This window comes from Pyrgilauda ruficollis, unplaced genomic scaffold (genome assembly GCF_017590135.1).
Source record: "Pyrgilauda ruficollis isolate IOZ18807 unplaced genomic scaffold, ASM1759013v1 scaffold67, whole genome shotgun sequence".
In the NCBI taxonomy this organism is placed as follows: Eukaryota; Metazoa; Chordata; class Aves; order Passeriformes; family Passeridae; genus Pyrgilauda; species Pyrgilauda ruficollis.
In genome coordinates, this window is record NW_024528488.1 from 1,845,497 (window position 1) to 1,865,007 (window position 19,511).

Genomic DNA, 19,511 nt, shown 5'->3' on the forward strand with positions numbered 1-19,511 from the left:
GGGACAGCCCCCGCTGCCGGGGTGGGGTCGGCGGCTTCCCCCGGCAAGAAGCCGGGTCGGTGTCACACAAAGGCTCTCCGAACTTTTCGGGGTAGGGCACGCCAAGAATCCCACCGGGACGCCCGGCGTGGAAGGAAAGGCTGTTTGCCACCTCGCCGGCTGTTTGCCACCTGCTCGGGCGGCTCCGGGGGCTTCGCGGCGGGGCGGAGGGAGCGGCAGCATCCCCCGCCGGGCCACCGAGATGCCCCGCGGCCGGGGGACTGTGCGGGGCCGGGGGGCGGCGGCGGCTCCCCCATCGCTCCCTGCCGCCCCCCGCGCCCCGCCGGGCCCCGGCCGCGGCTGAGCGGGGACAGAGCGGGGTCGCCGCGCCCTTCGAACCCCCCGAGGGCGGCTTCGGCTGGGTGGTGGTCTTCGCCGCCGCCTGGTGCAACGGCTCCATCTTCGGCATCCACAACTCCTTCGGGATCCTCTACATGATGCTGCAGAGCGACCTGGGCGAGGGGGAGAAGGATCCAGCGCTAGAGTTTAAAACAGGTATGGGCTCCGCGGCCCCTTCCCCGGGCCGGGCAGTGCGTGCGGGGGGTGCCCGAGCGGAGCGGAGATGCCCGAGCGGAGCGGGGAGAGGTGCGGCGGCGCGGCCGGCGCTGCCTCCCGGAGCTGGAAGCTCCTTCTCGGCTGTGTGGAACCTCGATTGCTCCCTGCCCCCTCTATCCTCGTAGCCGTGGCTATATTTATCTCTGACAGCATCATGTGTTTCTAAGCTCCGATGTACTCAATTAAAAGTAATTCGGCTGAAAACACGCCCTTAGCTTGTCCTGCCGGTGTGCTTGGGGTAAAGCAGAGCAGCGCTGGTGAATCAGCTTCTGGGTGTGAGCCACCCCCTCTAGTTTTCTTTATTATTGTTCTGTTTTATGGGTTTTCAAGCTTTTTATCTGTCTGCCTTGTTGGCCGGGGGTGGCTCCAGGAGAGCATCTGCCCTGCTGCCACGCTCCCTGCGAGCCGCGTCCATTCAGTGGGACGGCCGGCACAGGGCAGGGCTGGCAGCGCCACCTGCGCGGTCACTCCGAGGGCAGCGCGGGGTCTCCAGCACTTCACATCCCTGAAAAGCAGGATCCATGGACTGCAGCCAGCTGTGTGTTTTGGTAGGACCAACAGGCCCGGCCAGGGTGCAGACTGGGTAGGGTTAATATGGAGGAAAGGGGTGTTCCTTGCTGCCAAGACCCTGCTGTTGAAGCAGACTTGGCAGAGGGACACCAGCCTGCTGGCGCGGTGGTCCCAGCTGGACACTGGTGTTGGGAGGCTCAGCCTTATCCCAGGTCCTGCTGTCCCCCCTGGAAGATCACATCCATCCTCGTGGTGGACACCCGTGGCCCACCTTGCTCTCATCTGCCAGGTGGAGACGAGGGGTGGTGAGGGGACCTGCCTGTGGTGCTGAGGTGGGACTCAGGGTGGGATGTGGGCAGCAGCCAGGAGCCAGGAGTGTGCTGAGGAGAGATGAGTGCCAGGGCTGTGTAAGGACCTTGGAGCCTTGTTTTGGGGAGCAGCGCTGCCCGCGCTCCCTCCCTCAGCTGGCGCATGGCCGGCGAGTGCGGCGGGGAGCGCGCCAGGATGAAATTCATTACAGGATCCACCACATGTAGAATCCCAAATTAACTCCGTGATACTCTTACCAGGGAAATGATGGGACCGTGTAATTACGGGCACTAACGGAGTGCCACAGCGAGCTGCAGACGTATGGCCAGTTGTAATTAGGGTGATTGATGGGCTGGGAGTGTGTGTGTGTTGTGTGTGAGCGCATGTGATGCCCAGGAAGCTCATAGTGTAGCTCTCTGTTTCCTGCTGCCTGTGATTGTATCTAGAAAGCCTAAGGCAGGGCTCTAAACGTAGAAACGGTAACAAAAGAAATTAAATACTGCAAGTTCTGGTGGTTTAAAGGCTCTGTGCCCAAGACAGAGGTTGTAGGAGTCAGCATCTGCCTCTTGCTCCTGCCATCTATTTATTTAAGGCTGTGACCGCACAGAGGCCTCGAAAAAGAAAGGCGTGTGGGTGTGCGAGGTGAACCCAGGCTGGGTAATTAAATTGCCTGGGTGACGAATATCTGCATTTTGGTCTGGGTGCTTAATGAAGAGGCCGTTAATAACTGAGTGGCGGCTCCGAGGTTGTGGTGCGGAGGCTCCGGCGGCGGTGGTGGATCCATCTGCGGCACCTCCGGGGCTGCAGCTGCACTGGCTGGGGCTGAGGGCAGTGGGGTGCAGCCCGGAGCCCCCCTCCAGCCCTTCCTCTCTCGCTCCCACCCCTCCCCGCTCAGCATTGCATAATTTCCCCGCGGCGCTCGTTTGCGTGCAAACATAATCAGGAAAATATCGTAGCTCCTTTCCAAGCGCTAAGTGATGTGGCCTTCCTGAAAAGACCGGTGCTGTCTGTTTGTCCTCCGACGTCACTCTGAGCCCACCAGCTGCAGGCAACAGCCGGACCCCAGGGAGCCCCTCATCCCCCGCCAACAGGGAGCAGGTTGGGAGGACCAGGATCCGCTCCCTGCTCCAGCAGCAGCTTCCAGTATGGCTGTGGGCATGGCTCAGCCTTTTGTCTGTGCTCTTAAACCTTCTCCGGGTCTCAGGGAGGTGGGTTTCTATCAAACAGGGGGTTTGGAGGCAAAATGGGGAGAAATGCTGTCAGCTGGTCAGGCATCCCTTTAAAAATAGGGTTCTGTTTATGCTAAAGCGGGTGCTAGTCGGCACTAAACAATAGCCGCCCCGGCTATAATTATCAAGGTTTATTTCTTGTTTGCATTGGTCACGTTTTCTTGCGTTTGATCTTGAGGAACGCAGGATCCGTGGAGTTCAGGTCTGGGGTCAGGCTTTGAAAACAAACCCCGTGGCAGCAATGCATCGAATGCATAGGCTCCCCTCTTTAAAGAAATATACTGTGCTGCCTATGTCAACAAGCACGGCGGGCTGGGGCGGGCGGGCTGCTGCGACCACCGCGTGCCCCTTCCCCGCGGGACGCCGCGCCGGGGCCTTTGCAAGGCACACTCTGTGCTCTCGGGTTTGTTTTCTTGCGGGGGGAGTGGAGGAATGCTGAGACCGGAATAAAAAAAATAATATACATGTGAGCACTCGGCCAGGAAAGAAAAAAAAAATCCAGCTTTGCTGGAGAGGTGTTGAGTGATGCTTGAGGGTGTTTGCCGGGAGACGAGTGGTGACGTTTGCCTCCGGTTGTACAAGGCTCATTCCGGTGCTGAGGGATCCACAGATCCGTGGCTGTCCCACAGTGAGGGCTGACACTGAGCCAAGGGCCAGATGAGCCAGTCCAGCACCTTCATCCTCCTCAGCTCCAAAAGCCCTTCCTTACCTCAGTGTCTGCTCTGCTTCTGCTTGGACTTGCCCCAGCCTTGGGAGAGGGGATCACCAGGTGGCCTTGTCCCTGACCAGGGCTGTGCCCTCAGCCAAGGAGCCACCTGAGGGTCCCAGAGGGTGCTCCAGCTACCTGGGCAGAGCCAGGAGAGTGACATTTCTTGGTGCATTTTGTTCCTCCAAACACGTCCTTGGTGCCGTACCTGAGGTCTGGAAAGCCCTGGTGGGACAGCCTGCAGAGGCACACACATTTTGGTTTTTTTTTTAAAAAGGTCTATTTATCTTTTTCTTCTCCCCTCCTCTGCTTTGTGTCAATATCCCAGGTATAGATTAACTCTCTTTGCTTAATATTTAATGGTTTGGGGCCTGGAAATGGAACTGAAAGCATTTGGAGTGATGGCCTGAGGAGCTGGTGTGGTTTGGCTGCAGCTCCTCAGGCCATCTCTGTGTCCATCAGCATTCCCTGATCTGTGTGCAAGAACTGGGGGAACAGCTTCCCCCCTTTAGCCCAGCTCCAGACGGGGAGCAGAGGCTGCTGGAGCTCCCTGTGCTTAGGGAAGCTGGAATGGACCACAGCCCCTGAGTGGCCAGATCCTGAGGTCAGGGCAGGGCTGATGTCACCCTTATTCCTGAATTCCCACCCGTTTTGCTGGGGAATTTCTTTGTGCTGATTTCACATCCTTAGGACAGGTGAGCACAGGTGGAAAATACTGTTTTTACTCCAGCACTGTAATGAAGGCTTGGTAAAAAAGAACAAGGGGTTTTTGGAGAAAATAAAGCATTTCATGCTAACAGTCATATGAAAGAGAGGGAGGAGAAGCTCTGCACTCCTCTCTGGGCTAAAGGAGATTCTGTGGGTGAGTGAGCGTGGCTGGAGCTTTAGGAGCTGGGAAGAGAAATCGCAGTGTGAGGGTAAATCACAGAATGCTTTGGGTTGGAAGGGACCTTAAAAATCACCCCTGCCATGGACAGGGACACATTCCACTGTCCCAGGCTGCTCCAAGCCCCATCCAACCTGGCCTTGGACACTGCCAGGGATCCAGGGGCAGCCACAGCTTCTCTGGGCACCCTGTGCCAGGGCCTGCCCACCCTCACAGGGAACAATTCCTTCCCAGTATTCTGTCTAACCCTGCCCTCTGGCAGTGGGGAGCCATTCCCTGTGTCCTGTCCCTGTCCAGCTCCCTTGAGAAGGGGGAGAATCTCCTCCCTCAACGTGTTGGCCACGTTGCTTTGATTGCAAGAGGTAATCCTTGGAAATGATCCCAACTAAATTGGGATGAGGGGGTCATTGTCCATTGCTGGCCTTTTGGAGGCTCCCATCTCCTGAAGGTGACACTGTGGTTGTCACCTTCTTGCCCAAATCTGCAGGATTTGGAGCTTTTATTAATTACCAGGGTGCTGTGCTGGGCCTGTTTCACAGCTTTATTGGCCAAGGGTGCTGTGAACCTCAGCATTCCTGGGGCCTTTCCCACGTCCATCAGGCTCCCAACTCTCCTCTAACCCCACGCAGGGATGCACTGACATGGGCAATATTTATGTAGCCCAGATGGGGATGTAAATCTAGCAAAAAGAGATAAAAAAAGATGTTTTTATTACCTTGCCCTTCAAGCTGGGGAGTACAAAGGGCAGCACAGAGCTTTCCCAGATTTACTGGGGGTTTCCCATGATGGGATGCCAGCGTGCCAGCACCAGGCTCTGCCCCAGCCTCTGTTTTGGGAGCTGGAGTTTGTGACTGCAGGGAGACGGGGGAGTTTTAGAGGAACTGGGGTTTTGCCTGAGCTGATTGCAAGGTGCTGTGTGAGATAAAGCAGCCTGAAAAGCAAACAAAGCCCAGTCATGTTGTTAAACCTGGTTCTTGGGGCTGTCGGGAGCGATTAAGGTTATTAGGAGGCCGGAGTGCTGTTTCTAAGGGAGGTTCTTGTTTTTCAAGACTGCAGGAGCCCTCTCAGCCAGCACATTTGCCATTTTAGTGGTTTTTAATTTACTTTTAAGTATCCTTCACCAGCCAGCCAAGAAGATGTTAGGCTGTATTTCCTGATGGTCATTGTCCTTGAGTGGTGGCAGCTCCTGTGACCTCGCTGTGGCCTCTGAAGAAGTGGGACATAGAGTTGTGCAGTTGGCTTGGAGTTTTTTGGTGCTTTTAGCTGCAACTAAATGAACAAAACCACCTCCACTTCGTGGGGTTTGGATCGTAGGTTAAATTTTGAAGGTGCTGAGTTGCAAATCCATCACTGAGACAGGGCTGGGAGCAGGAGGAGGATGAGGAGGAGGAGGGTTGGGAGGGTGAAGGGGCTGGTGCTGCAGATCACAAAGCTGGGATGGATGTGGTGGCACCAAGTGACAGTGGGGTGTGATGCAGAGCAAGGCAAAGGAACCATTTCATTTCCTGTTTTGGGGAGAAACCCACACGTTTGACAAGTCACCCTATAATTTCCTTAAAACCCTCAGCAGCTGGAAGCTGCCCATCAGCTGGGATGGTTCTCATCCAACACCTTAAACCAGACCTAACCCCTCAGGCTGAGCCAAAGGCGGAGCTGGGAGGCACCGCTGGCAGTGCCCGGGGGCTGGCTGTGCATGGCTCACGTGGGCATTGTCACCTGCCCTGGGTGACAGTCCCTCTGGCTCTCTCCCTGCTTATCCAGAGTCTCCAGACACGTCTGTTCCCAGGGATTATCCCACTTACGAGGCAGCACTGTCAATCACCCCATCCCACCAGCACCAGTCTTCCAAAAGATCTGGTGGAGTGATGGGGACCAGCAGGATCGGTGGATGTGGAGCTGAATTCCCTGTAGGGCAGTTTGGGGAAGGAGGAATTACCTGGGTTTCACCTCCCAGGGCTGATTTTTGTGCCCCATGGTGTGCACTGTGTGGCAGCAATCCAGCCCCGTTCCTGCCGTGCTGACAGGGAGGTGACCCCGGTGGGATGGTGGCACTGCTGCTGTGCCTGGCAGGATTTGGCACCACCTGGATAAGAGCCCAGAGGAGCCTCTTGCTGTTTTGTCCCAGTCACTCCTGGGGACCTCAGCCAGCGTGGCACAGGCCAGCAGCAGGGGGCCAGCATGGCCAGACGCGGCTCTTGGGGACATCAGCAGTGGATGCCATGGGCACTTCCAAAGCTGTGCTTCCTTTCTGGAATCAAATGAGGCTCTATCCTGGCTCCACAATCAGGGAATAGTTTGGAAAAGGCCTCTAAGATCACTGAGTCCAACCACACTGGTGTTCTGCCCACTGCTGGCTGCTGTACGGCTGCCATACGGAATTTTCTGGCACGTCACCAAACACCTCGGTCTCTCCCACCCACTTTTTTTGGCATGATCACCCTTCAGGGGTTTCTTATGAGCGGGTCAGAGCACGGAGGAGGATGCCAGAACTTCCCAGCTGAGACAGAGGCCACGCACCCACATCTTGCAGCCGGTGTTTTCCTTGAGGAATCACTTTTCCCCAGATCTCCAGAACCTCGAGCCTGTGCATCCCGTGGCATCACCATGGCAATGGACAGCAAGAGGACTGGACACCAGTCCAGCACGTGTGCAAACATGCTGCTGCACCCACCGCAGCAGGGATTTGTTGGGTTTTCCCTTCCTCTTCCTCGAAGGATTGATTATTCCCTATTGCCAGGGAAAGAGATGCTGCCCTTTGGCGTCCAGCCCTGCGGATAAAGGGCGGGTGGGGAGGCGTGTGCCAGGCAGGGCATGGCCGGGGGCCGTGCCCGGCTGTCCCGCCGGGCGTTGCCGTGCCCGCCGCGGGCCCCGGAGCGCTCGGTTCTCTGCTCGGTTCCCTCCCGGCGCATCCACCCCGAGACAGTTGGGGCGGTTGCAAAACCCACATGACGTGTGCTGGGAATTGCTGCAACACGCTCGCAGGCTCGAGCCATTCCAGCCTCTCCCCGGCACCTCGCACAACAGGTCCTGCCAGCCGCGGGGCCGGCGCTGCCCGCACGCCCTGCCCGCTGCGCTGCCCGCCCGCGGCCGCCTCCGGCCGCTCCTGCGCTGCCCCGGCCTCCCTCGGTGCACCCCGCGGGCAGGGTGGCACAGCCCTGCATTCCACCCGCACGTCTGCAGCGTTTTTCCCCGCCCTTAGGTGTAGGACCCTAAAAAAAATTACCTGATGGACGAGTTTGCCCCGTGTCCCCAGCACGTCCTTCGAGAGCTGGAGCGGAGTGAAACACGGGGGAAAACCCTCGGGAAGAGCTGCCGGGTCACAGCCCTGGGCTGTTTTGCTGGAACTCACCTCGGGCATCCTTGGCAGCTGTGCCATGCCGTGCCATGCCGTGCCGTGCCACGCTGGCCTCTGTGCGAGGAGCAGCCCAGCGTGCTCTGAGCAACCTGCCGGCCCCATGGGGGATCACCGAGAGGACACAGCGGCAGGAGGGCAGCCCCAGCTCCCCTTGGCACGCCGCAGGGGAGCTCCCCCTCGGGGCTATTCCGCACCTCCATCCCGCACCCCGCAGTCAGAGGATCGCTGCACCCACGGCTGCAACGGGAGCTCCCGGCGCTGCGTCCCTGTGCAGAGCCCAGAGCCAGGTGGGGAGGGTGTTTTGGGGTCAGCGCTGCCAGCAGCATGGTTTTGGGAGAATCTGGTCTGCAAAACCTCCCGCTGGAGGAGACGAGCTCACGGAACCCTGCTGCTCCACATCTTTGGGATTTTTTTTGGCTCAAGGTATGGATTTGGCAGCTCCTGATGGGTTTTGCTTGCTTTGCCGAGGCTGGGTTGGACGGGGCTTTGAGCGAGCTGGTCCAGCGAAGGTGTCCCTGCCCATGGCAGTGGGGCTGGACCTGGATCTTTGCAGTGCCTCCCAGGACTCCCTGCAGAGCAGCCTCCTCTCCGGGGCAGGCAGCCCTGCGCGCTCTGCAGGGCTCAGTGCTCGCTGCATGGGCTGACTTGTTGGGCTTCGCCCCGGGCAAACACCGGGGCCCTTCTCAAGGAGGAGAAACAACCCTACCACAGTGCCTGCAGCCAAGGAACCTGCTCTGAGCAGCCACCCACCAGCCCGTCCTGGGGACCAGCTGAGCTGGGGACGCCAGGGCACATGGCCACCCTGCCCAGTGGCATCCCCAAAGGCCATCCTTGGTCATCTCACACCAGGCACCAAAACAAAGCTTTTGTTTCGAGATCTTGGCCGCAGATCCCGTGTGTAAAAGGGAGGTAAAATCCTTCCCTCTTGGGGGGAAGTGGGTGTTTGCCAGGGAGCCAGAGGGGCTTTTTGTGCAAAACCTGTGCAAGGAAGGGGGAGCTCAGTGAGGTGGGAATAAGCCTGGAGCCCAGTGAGGTGGGAATCACATCTAATGGCAGCTCCTTCAGTGAGGATTGTGCCTCCCTGCTCAAGTCCGATGGAAAAGTATCATCTGTGATTAAAGATTGACGGTAATTACATAATGGGTATGCACCAGATGATGCCCAGACAAGCTCCCTCCTGGGATTTCCCAACTTTTGGAGTGTTTGCAATCATCCTAAAGAGCTTCCTTCTTCCAAGGTGTGTGTGTGTGGGGGGGGGGGGGGGAATTTTTGTTTTTCCGGAGGGGGGTAATTATTGATTTTACGGCAGCACCTGGCACAAGGCTCAGCAGTGGCACAGTGGTCACCAGAGCCAGGCTGTGGCCACCCTGCCTGCCCTGATAACTCTGGGACATGGTCAGGCACAAGAGATGCATCCCCCCAGCCTTGCAATGGCAATAAAAGTATAATAAAATAAAGGAGAACAAAAAAATAAGGGAGTAAAGCTGCTTTTTGGATCTGCTGGCAAGGCTAGCAGAGCGGGTGCAGCCGTGTGCTGACGCCGTGACCGGTGACGAAAAGGCAACGTCAGGATGTTCTTGATGGTGGGCCAGCTATTAATCCGTGTGTTTTAGCAAAACCCAGTTTGTTTCTTAAGATTTGTGGGAGTGGGGACAGCTGGGGGTGTGGGGAGCTTGTCTGGGATTAAACCTGCCTGAGAGCCAAGCACGCCAAGCTCGCGAGCCCGGGGAGAGCTTAATTAAAGTCAACGGAGAAGCGTTTCCAAGAAAATAATACGGGGTTTTTAAACGGGATCTTTTCGTTCTGGGCCCAGAATGGCTCCTTTTCCCTCTTCGGTGTCAGCTTTAATAAAACAAAATGAGATCTCCAAGAAAAACAAATTGGAGCTCTTAAAAGGCGCTGCGGAGATAAAAATCAGTAACAGTGTTGCTGGTAACACCTTGGGTTATTAAAAGGGAAAGAATGCTAACGATGCAAATCGCGCCCGCCTTTCTTGTGGTTCTGCCCGGCGGGAGCCTGCCCACCCTGCCAGGGGGCACGGGCTGATGCCCCTCGCTGTGGCCCCTGGGCTGGGCTGCAGGGGCACCGAGGCTCTGCCCTTCACTGGCCAGGGGATGGGGGCACTTTTGGGAAATGCTCACACAGGGAGGATTTTGGAGTTTTCTTTCCCGAGGTTCTGGTGGCAGCTCCCAGGGTCAGGAGTGGTGTTGAGGGCAAATAGTAAAAAGCTTGGAAGAATGGCAAGGATCAGGTTTCAGTGGACACCAAACTTTAAAACAGCTGAAATCAGGGCTGGTGATGTTGGGAATATGCACAGCCCATCCAAGCTCCTTTAGAGGTGATGAACATATGAATGCAAATATCAAGTTGGGCTTTTTATGGCCTGAGAGCAGCTGGGTGTGGCTTTACTCCTCATGCCAAGACATCGGGCTAGAAAACTGGGGTCACTTCCTCTAAATGCAGTGCCCCAGTCCCACTGGTGCAGCTGGAGCCCACACTGAAGGGCTGCTCTCGCAGTGCCCTGGCCCCTGGCAGGCTCTCCCAGCTGCCTGGCCTCGTGCTGCTCCCCAGGCTGCTGGAGCAGGGATGTGGGAAGGGTTGGGGGAGTTGCTGGGGATGTGGGTTTGGTCCCTCCACCATCTGCTTCTGCCTCCCCACAGCCAGAGCGGGCTCAGAGCTGCCCCTTCTCTGCTGCCAGCCTGGCCAGGGCTCACCCTGTCCTGCCTGGGGCTGGGCATGGCAGTGGGCAGGGCACAGGCACAGGGCTGGTGCTGCTGCCCCAGGTTCAGCGGGAGGAAGTTGCTGTAGGGTCCTGTCTGTCCATCTGTCCAGGAGCATCCCTTCAGACGGGGTGGCTTTAAAAGGCCCAGGGTGATGACTTCAAGGCCAGCTCCTGCTTTGCTGCTGTGCCCAGCAGTATCAGATAAGGCAATTACAGCTTTATCACTTAATTGCAGAGTATAATAATAGGAGTGATATCAGGATAGGCCGTTGCCAAGGAGGGAATATTGGTGGTGTTGGGTTTTATGTTTGTTTTTTCAATATAAACTCGTTGGAGCCTCAGCACTGCTGAAGGTTTGAGGTCTTTGTGAGGCTGTTCCTGCCTGTTCCCCACCATTCCCCTACCCAGGGGGAAATTCAGCATTAAATAAAAGCTGTGCTGACTCTCCTGATGCCAGGGAAGCTTCTCCAGAGTCAGTGAGATCCCAGCCTGGGAGGGGAAGGGGTGAGGACTGACAGGGATGTTGTCAACAGCTTTGTGGACAGCTTTTCCTTTGCACCTTGGGAATGAGATTTCCATCCCTTGCAGGTTTTTCCTGTCCTGCTCAGCAGGTGTGGGGTGCACACTCACGGCTGCACGAGGACATGGGGCTAATTCTGGGGGTCTGGATGCCCCTGGGAGGGACAGCTGGGGATGAATCCTAAAGCCCTTTGCACCAGGCTTTTCCACTCTCAGTGTCATGCGCGAAATGCTCCACCACCGCCCTGGAACCCAGATGGGAAAATGAAAATTTTATATTTGGCAACTGTTCCGCAGCCTGCTGGGGTGGTGTGGGAGAGGTGAGAGACATGGGCTGCGATACCCAGAGCTCTGCTTGTCTCTGACTCACGTGGTCCCATTTTCCACTCTCCCTGTGGAGCCGTCAGGGAGGCTGAGCACTCCCAGTGTCAGCGTTTGGGGCATTTCCCCACCCAAACTGGCCTGGCTGGTGTTTTTCTGCCTTGAAAATGGGGATTTTTCAAGACCCCAAGTGGGTTTCTCAGCAAGAACTGAAGTTTTGTCTTGCTTGTCCTGACGTCCGCAGGGTCAGGCGATAAAAACTCAGGTGACCTGGGGGCAAGGGATGGTGTCACAGGCTTTTAACTGGGGGAGCTGAAACTCTCTTGGGATCTGCATTTCAGGAGAGGACCTTCTTTAAGGGAGGTTCATGTAAAATCCGATGTGTTGCCCAAAGCTAAGAAATCGTGGCAGATTTTTTTAAAGCTGTTAAACTCTGCCCTGCTTCAGTTCATCAACCAAAGCGTGAACCCACGAGCCCCGAGAGGAGGCACTTCAGGTCCTGCTCTGACCCCTGTGCCTGGCTGTTAACTCCTGCTGGCCCATCCTAATCTCCATCTGGAGATAAGATTAGCCCCAGCCTGCTTTGCAGAGCTCCTTTTCTTCCTCCCAACCCCAGGGTTCCCAGCCCCACCATCTGCAGCCTCCCCCTGCCACAGTTTGTGTTCCACTGACCTCATAAACAAAAATGACGCAAAACAAAACCCCACAAAAAACAATTTTTACAGCAGGCTGAGTTTTCCTACTCCACAAAGGCGGTTGTTTAGATTTTTATTGCCGGATGAAGAGGGACAGAGATAAAAAACAACCCTAAAAGCTGTTGGGGAGATGATGCAAGGCAGAGCAGCGTGGAGAGCGATGTCTCTGAGGGCTTTTATGTTTCCTCTGCTTCCCAGTCAGGAATCAGCTATTGCAAAATGCCAGGCGCTGCTGGCTGACTCCGGCCCCTGGCCACGCGCCGAGGCTTTCTGCAGCAGATAACTCCTGCTTTATCACCCTCCTGGCCGGGCCAGAGCTCCCCCTGAGCGCTGGAGCTGGGGAGGATGGTGAAGAAGCAAGCAGGCAGGATGTGGGGCTGCTGTGGAAGCAGCAGGTTGTTGGCCGGGTTCCCCATTAGTCAGGGTGACGAGTCGATCTCCTTTCCCATTTTCTTATGAATGAATCAGTTTTGGCTGTACCCGATGGTCAGACTGGTTCAACGAGAAGCAGCTGGTATCAGGCTCATTAGCAGAGGAGACACAAACGAGCCTCTCCCTGGCTCTGCAAACTCCTGTGATCCCGACAGGCCCGCGGCTGCCGGCGCTCACAGCGGCACTGCCGGCGCTCGGCTCCTCCATCACCCCGTTCCCTCCCTCCTCTGGGCATCTCCCGGCACACTGGAGCTTCAGGGACACTCCAAAACCAGTGTGGATGCAGCCAGGGTCCTGCACCCCGAGCCTTCTGCTCTCCAGGTGCATCAGGGCTGCAGCAGTGTGTTTTTAGGGGGCAATTTCAGCTCCAGGCTGCCCGTGGTGCTGTGGAGAGCACAGCTCGGCTGTGTTTGCTGTTTCAGTCCTTGGGCACTGGAAAATTCTTGACATTTTGCCACAACTTCAGCTGGAGCAGTTGGGATTTGGGATTTTGGGGCACAGGGGCTGCAGTGATGTGTTGCTGCCTCTGCTCAGCCCTGTTGTGAGGATCTGCCATGGTGTCACTGCTCTTCCCTTCACTGTCGGCACCCAGCACCCCTGTCCTGCTCTGCCTGTCCATAAAGCCACCCCACATGTGTGTGCCAGCTGCCTTGGGCAGGGATTGCCCGTGCCAGGGTCACTGCAGAGGCTGAGGAATGTCCCTGGTGCTGTCACAGAGCAGGGCAGGCTGGTGTCCTCCAGCACATCCCCATGGATCCGTGCTGGGGAGAGCACAGGGGCTGGACCCACCCCATGCTTGGGGCTTTGCATTCCAGGGCTGCCCCTGGCCCCTCACATCCCTCCATACCCCAAAATCCAGGCAGGCTCAGCTCCACGCTGCTGAATCCTCCCAGTGCCTGCTGTTCCCTGTGCCCCCGAGCACGGATGGGTGAAGTGGGAGCTCGGGCAGCTGAAAACAGGACTGGGGGCTGTGGGGTGTGCTCCCTCCAGCAATCCCACCCTTGGCACCTGTAGGACAGGATGAGTTTTGTAGGGACAGGGTTATTTTGTAGGGACAGAGTAGTTTTGATTCCCACCCCCACCCCAAAAAGCTATATTTCCATGGGGAGGAAGAGGAGGCTCCCTGGCCACAGAGATGGGATTTAATGCTTTTAACCCTGACTGGCAGGACCAAACCTCACCCAGTAATTGACAGAAGCCTTCATTAACCTGCCCTGTTGTTTATTCCCATTTCAAAGCCCTTGATGCAGCAAAAAGCGAAGCTTTTCCTCAGGAAAGCACATTAATGTTTCACCTGCCTCCAGAGCCCTTTGCCACCGGGGCACTCGGAGTGGTCGGGGCTGTCCCCAGTTCCCCTCGCTCTCGTTAAACATTGTGTGGCTCCAAGGCAGCTCTGCCTGTGGCTGTCGTGTGGGCTCGAGCCTCGGGGGACTGGTTTTTAATTTATATGTAGATGTGAGTGTGTGCATAGATCCACACAGGCATATTTATGTCCATGGATCACAATCCCCGTCCCAGGGGCAGCAGCAGGAGCTGCAGGGCTCCGGGGGGTTCCTGGGAAGGGGATGGGAAGCAGGGGCTCATCCTGCTGTGAACCCCTCGCCTCTGCCCCTCCTGCCTGCAGCACCCAAGGGCAGGGCTGGCCCTTCCCTGAAGCCACCTGGTGTCTGAAAAACTTTCAAATGAGAGCAGGTCAGCCAAAAGTGACAGCCCGTTGGCAAAGGGGTGTAACCTGCTTCTTGCTGGGCTTAAAAAAAAAAATAAAATAGTGATTAGATAAAATGCTGCTGGTTTTCACTTTCCTTTAGCAGTTGGATTTGCTTAATGACAGCCTGCTCTATTTTTCTGAGATATCCAGTTGTTTTCAAATGTTGTCTTTAATGTAAGGAAGCTCCAAGAGATTAAAATCACATGGATATTTTACCCTTCTCTTGCCCTCTGGGTGTCTGGTTCAACGATGTGTTGTGATCTTCTTCCTGGTCCGTGGGCTCCAGGAGCACTATCCAGAGGTGCTGCTCTGTGCTGCAGAAACTCTCCAGCATCGAGGCAAGAAATAATCTCCTGATGGCCATCAGGAGAAGAGCCCAGATGTTCCACCATGGAGCTGTTTTGTCCCACAGACACTGTGTCAGCCCAGGATGACTCTGTGCCTGCCCCAGGGCTCTGCTCAGCCTGCTTAAAAACAGCTTTTCTTCATTTATTTCGATTGTTAAAGATGTTCTCTCAGTGGAGGAGGCTCTCCAGTGTGGTCAGCCATCACCTCGTGTCCCTCGAGCCACGGGAGGGTCGGGGCTGGGGCTGAGCCCTGGGACAGTCTGGGCAAGAGGCCGGTGTGGGGGGAGAGCTGAGGTGGAAGAGGCAGGGAGGGAGGTGTTACCTCCTTTGTCAGCGAACCCTGGGGGCAAAACAACTTAAAAGCCACCTGGCACAGCCTGGGGAGGGGCCTCCCCTCCCAAAACACCTGGAGCAGCCCCCACGATTTTCCCTTTCATATTTCCAGCCCTGTGCATTGTTGGGTATTGGGCAGACTTTGTCTTCGGGGAAATTTGGGCTGTGTTGGGTGGAAGCAAATAAGTAACATAACTGAAATATTTTGGTAATATTGGGGAGGGTGGCTCTGCCCAGGTGCCACAGGGGAGGAATCCCAGCCCTCTCCATGTTTTTGCTCCAGTGGGGATGAGGCTGAAGTTGGCACTGTATTTTTTTGCTCTGGCACTTGGGGGGCTCTGGGGGGTGGCTGTGGGTGGGGGTGGCTCTGGAGATGATGTGCAGGGCAGAGCCAGCAGGGAAAAACACAGGGATGTTTTCTTCCAACCTCGCTCACCCTGGGGATACCCCAGCCTTGGCTGATGGGTGTCTGGGAGGTTTGGCTCTGCCCACACCATCCCCACCCCCATCCCCATCCCCACCTCACAGGACAATAGAATCATGGAATATCCCAATTAGAAGGGACCCTCAAGGATCACCCAGTCCCACTCCTGGACCACCTGGAGTGGTCCAAACGCTCCTGGAGCTCTGGCAGCCTTGGGCATTCCATTCCTTGGGCAGTGCCCAGCACCATCTGGGGGAAGAACCTTTCCCTGAGCTCCAGCCTGAGCCTGCCCTGACACAATTTCACGTCATCCCCATCCCCATCCACCACACAGTGGGAAAGGATTGGGCTGAGTGGGAGATGTGGAGGAGAGGAGGGAGAATATGCAGCGCTGAAACCGGGGGTTGTTCCTGGTAGGGGACAGAAGGTGCATCACTGCCTTCAGCCGCCTCAAAAGTTGCAAAAGCCGAGGTAATTAACTGTGTTCTCTGTCCAGTGAGGGGCAGGGTGCAAAGTGATTCTTGGAAATCTGGCAGCAGAGAAGGTGTTAGTTGGGAGAAGTACTTGGAGTTCAAGACTGGCCCTTGTCTAGGGGAAGGTACAGATATATATATTAATATATATGTTAAACACCCTGTAGGGATTGAAAAGAGCTCTTGATGAGGCACTGGGGACATGGTTTAGTGGTGGGCTGGGCAGTGCTGGGTTAGCAGTAGGACTCAGTGGTTTCAGAGGGCTTTTTTGACATAAAACAACTCCATAACTGTATGATTCCAAGACTGGACATGTCCACCACCAGAGGGTTTGGAGGAAAGGCTGTGCAGAAATCTGCCAGGACTGGGAGAAGGCCACAGATGTCTTGCAGTGGCAATTATTTGTCTAAAACCAGTGCCTGGGCGGGTGAGGAGCTGTGGTCTCCCGGGTTTGGTGTCCAGCCTGCTGGGACTCTCCCCTTAATGCTCAGGGCTGGCAAAGGGCTGGAAGTATTTTTATTTCTGAGTATCCCTTAATTAGCTGAAAGGGAAGGCTGTCAAGTACCCAACTGGGAAGGAAAAAGATCTTCACAAGCCTGTGACCAGCCCAACATTTCGCCTCCATTTATTTTGCCTGACTTCTTTGTTTTCCCCTTTGAAAAAAGGGTGTTTTTCTCTTTCCTTTCATTTAACTGCTATTTATTTGCTGGTAAGTGGAAGGAATTCAGCTGGGATCAGCCTGGCTCCTGCCAGCGACTGGAGTTGAAAAGTTTCCATGGGGGGATGTAAGAGCAGAGCAGGGGGTTTGTTTGCCACCCGCCGCCGGTCCTCGCTCTGCGGGTCCCTGGGTCACGGCCAGCCAGGTTGCATGGGTTTAATTCTCCTTTTTTTTACTGCGATGTTGACAAGTGCCCAAGGGAGTTGTGGTGGGAGGAGCATGGAGCTGGGTCGTAGGGTTTCTTCTTCTCCTCGCTGTTAATGGGAAACAGAAGATGGCTTGGGAGAAATTTGGCAAAGAGGGAAACTTTTCTGTCTCTTCCAGCTTGGAAAAAAGTTTCCTTTCTCACCCCTGTCTCACCGCAGAGGGAAGAGGGTTCCCAAACACAGCCCAGGAGGGGTTGGTGGGAGCGGGACAGAGGAGGCAGAAAGTGCCCCGTGATTTCATAAGGATGGAGCAGCCTTGGGCCATCAGATTTGTTTTGGGAGTGGAGCCCAACCTGCCTCCCACTGGTGGCCAGGATCCATCCCATCTCCCCAAGGCATCAAGGGGTTGGGATGCCTCAGGTGTTCTCACCCTGAAGCAATGCTGGGGATTTTTGGGATTCTGTGTGTCAGGTATGGTGTCATGTAGATGGAGATGCAGTGGTGGGTCAGTGCTGGACACTGGCTCCCGGAGGGATGTACATGGATTCTGTGCCTGGCTGGGACATGAACCCCTGACCTTGGCATGAAGAGCTCTCTTGGCTTTGCCCCTCATCCCGGCTTGTGAGCCAGCGCTGCTTCACCATCTGCTCCGAGCTGTGTTGGCTGGGAGCCACAGCTCCACATCCCAGTGGTTCACAGGGCTGGCTGGGCTGCTCCAGTGGGAGCCATGGCTCCATGTCCTTGTGGATCACAGGGCTGGTTGGGCTGCTCTGGCTGGGAAAAGCCATGGCAGCCACTCACATGGGGCAGCTGGCAGGGCAGGGACTGCTCCCAGAGTCACACTCCAGCCCTTTAGGACTTTCAGGTGTGCCCCCAAAAGTGGCAGCGCTCACCTGGATCACAGCCTGGGAAATGGTGGCTGGCCCTGGCTGAGACATATCCCAGCACTGCTGGCCCAGTCCTGGTGCTCATGTCCTGGCAGATGCCTTCCCCCTTTCCTCCCACCCTTTCCCCTTCCATCCCTCCTGCCCACCCAGATGAAGAGCAGATGAAGCACTGGAGTAAATTCCTGAGGCTCCATGACCCCAGTCCCTCAGCTGCACAGTCCTCCCAGTTGTGTGTGGCTACAGGAACTGGTTACCAGTACAAACCTGCCAGTTACATAAGGTGGCCACAGTGAGGTTCAGAGGAGATGACACATTTTGGGGCTGGAGAAGCAGAAGGAGGTTACACCTCACTGCTGGGGACAGGGGATAGCCGTGGTGGAGTGTGAGTGCTGAGCTGTTCCCAGGCTTTGTGACCTTGCACTGGTGGCTGCAGGAGGTTAATCATAGTCAAAGCCCAGTGAAGTTTGGTCAGGTCGTGGCTTATCCACAGAGAAAAGAGAGCTTTGGACATGCAGCAGCCAGTGTCTGGAGCCACAGCTGACCCACAGTGTCCCACCAGAGTTAATCATTGCCATCACCTGAAACCTGCCTAGCTTCAGCAGTGGGAACTCCTTCCCCAAAAACTCAGGGTGAGGGGCCTGGAGGAAACCCCAACCTACCAGGATGCATCAGCCTGGGGAGAGCAATGGCCCTTGACCTTGACACTAAACTAAACCCTAACCCTGATCCAAACCCTAACCCCAATCCAGACCCTAACCTTATCCAGACCCTAACCCAAACCCTAATCACAACCCTGATATTGTCTCTGTCCAAATCTTTGCTGTCCCTTTCATTTTATAAGGTGGAGATTGTGTTTATTGCCCTGTAGGAAATGGGAGAACCTGGAGCAGCCAGTGGCAGCCACTCAGGACCCCCTGGTGGGTTCTCACTGCCATCTGCACCCAGAGCTGGACAGAGGGGAAGGATCTGATCTGCTTTGGTCACCCAGTCCCAGCTGGGAGCTGCTGTGTTAGGGGATTTGGGAAAGTGTAACTCCCAAATCACTCTGCATTGAGCCCAGGAATCATGAGACTTGGGTTCTGGCTTCCACTGGTGAGGGCAGGCTCTCCAAAACAGAGCTGGGTGCTGTTGATGGGCTCTCCACAATGCTTTTCCCATCCTCCCACTTCAGGGCTCCCATCCTTCACTTGTATTGCAGGGGGAACATTGAGGGGCATCACAGCTGGGGAGAAAAACCTGTGTTAAAGAAAAGGGAAGATGGCTAAAATCAGAAGGTCTGGTCTTGGCACCGTGTGTTTGGGACAGCGCCGGGATCCGGGGTCAGCCGGACCCTGGGCCGGTGCCGTGCTCGCCGCTGGTGTCCTGATGCTGGAAGGAGGTTTTTATGTATATGTATAAAAAATACTTTCTTCTCCCTGTGGGTGTGTTTTGAAAAGGGGCTTGGGAACAATGAGCATTAACAAGCAGATAGAGAATTAAATGCAGGGTTTGAGTCTTCAAATGTGTGCACATTTCAGAGCGCGTGTTTGTGCCAAGATAAACTCTGTCAGGAATAAACATCGTTTTACATGAAAGGCTAATTACAGATTGGTGCTCCGCGGGTGGGAGGAGGGAATTTTCACCAATTAAATGGAACTTTTCTGTTTTTCGTAAAATTGCTGGATGAAAACGCAGCCAGGGGCTGGCGAGGCGTTTGACAGCACAGTCGAGGGGGGAGATGCTCGTCCCCAGGATTTGTATTTTCCCCCCCAGTGCTAAGGAACCTTTGCCAGTTCATTTGGGCAGGAGCTGAGGGAGGGCACTGGTTCTGCCCAGCAGCAGCTCAACGCCAGGACAGTCCTGGGCTCTCACACAGGGAGATGGGACATGGGCAAACAGGGTCCAACCCAACATCCCTTGGACTCACACAACACCAGGAGAGCTTGGAGTAACAAGATCCTTGGCCTCCTTGGGTGTGTAGGTCATGGAAAGATGTCAGGATACTCCACGTTGAGGAGCTGCAGCTCCTGTTTGTTGGGTAACTTCAGTGTGTGGTAGGTGAATCATCCCTCAAAAATTGCAAGCCAGAGGCGACGCAGAGAAGAAAAACCTTCCTGGCCTGTGGAGTGGAGTGCTGGGAAGAAAACTCCCGCCTGGGCACATGGTGGGTTTCAGCTGCAGAGCACATGCTGCCTTGTTGCTTTTGGACGGATTTCAC

General features: G+C 55.8%; 1 protein-coding gene across 1 annotated transcript in view; it reads left to right on the forward strand.

Annotated features, from left to right (window-relative positions):
• Window positions 1-327: 327 nt before the first annotated feature.
• Window positions 328-19,511, forward strand: part of SLC16A2 (solute carrier family 16 member 2) — a 33,981-nt gene continuing 14,797 nt past the window's right edge. Inside the window, exon 1 of the mRNA XM_041484783.1 lies at window positions 328-534. Within this exon, the coding sequence (XP_041340717.1) occupies window positions 474-534 (61 nt within the window). The 5' untranslated portion in view covers window positions 328-473. The remainder of the gene's footprint in view (window positions 535-19,511) is intronic.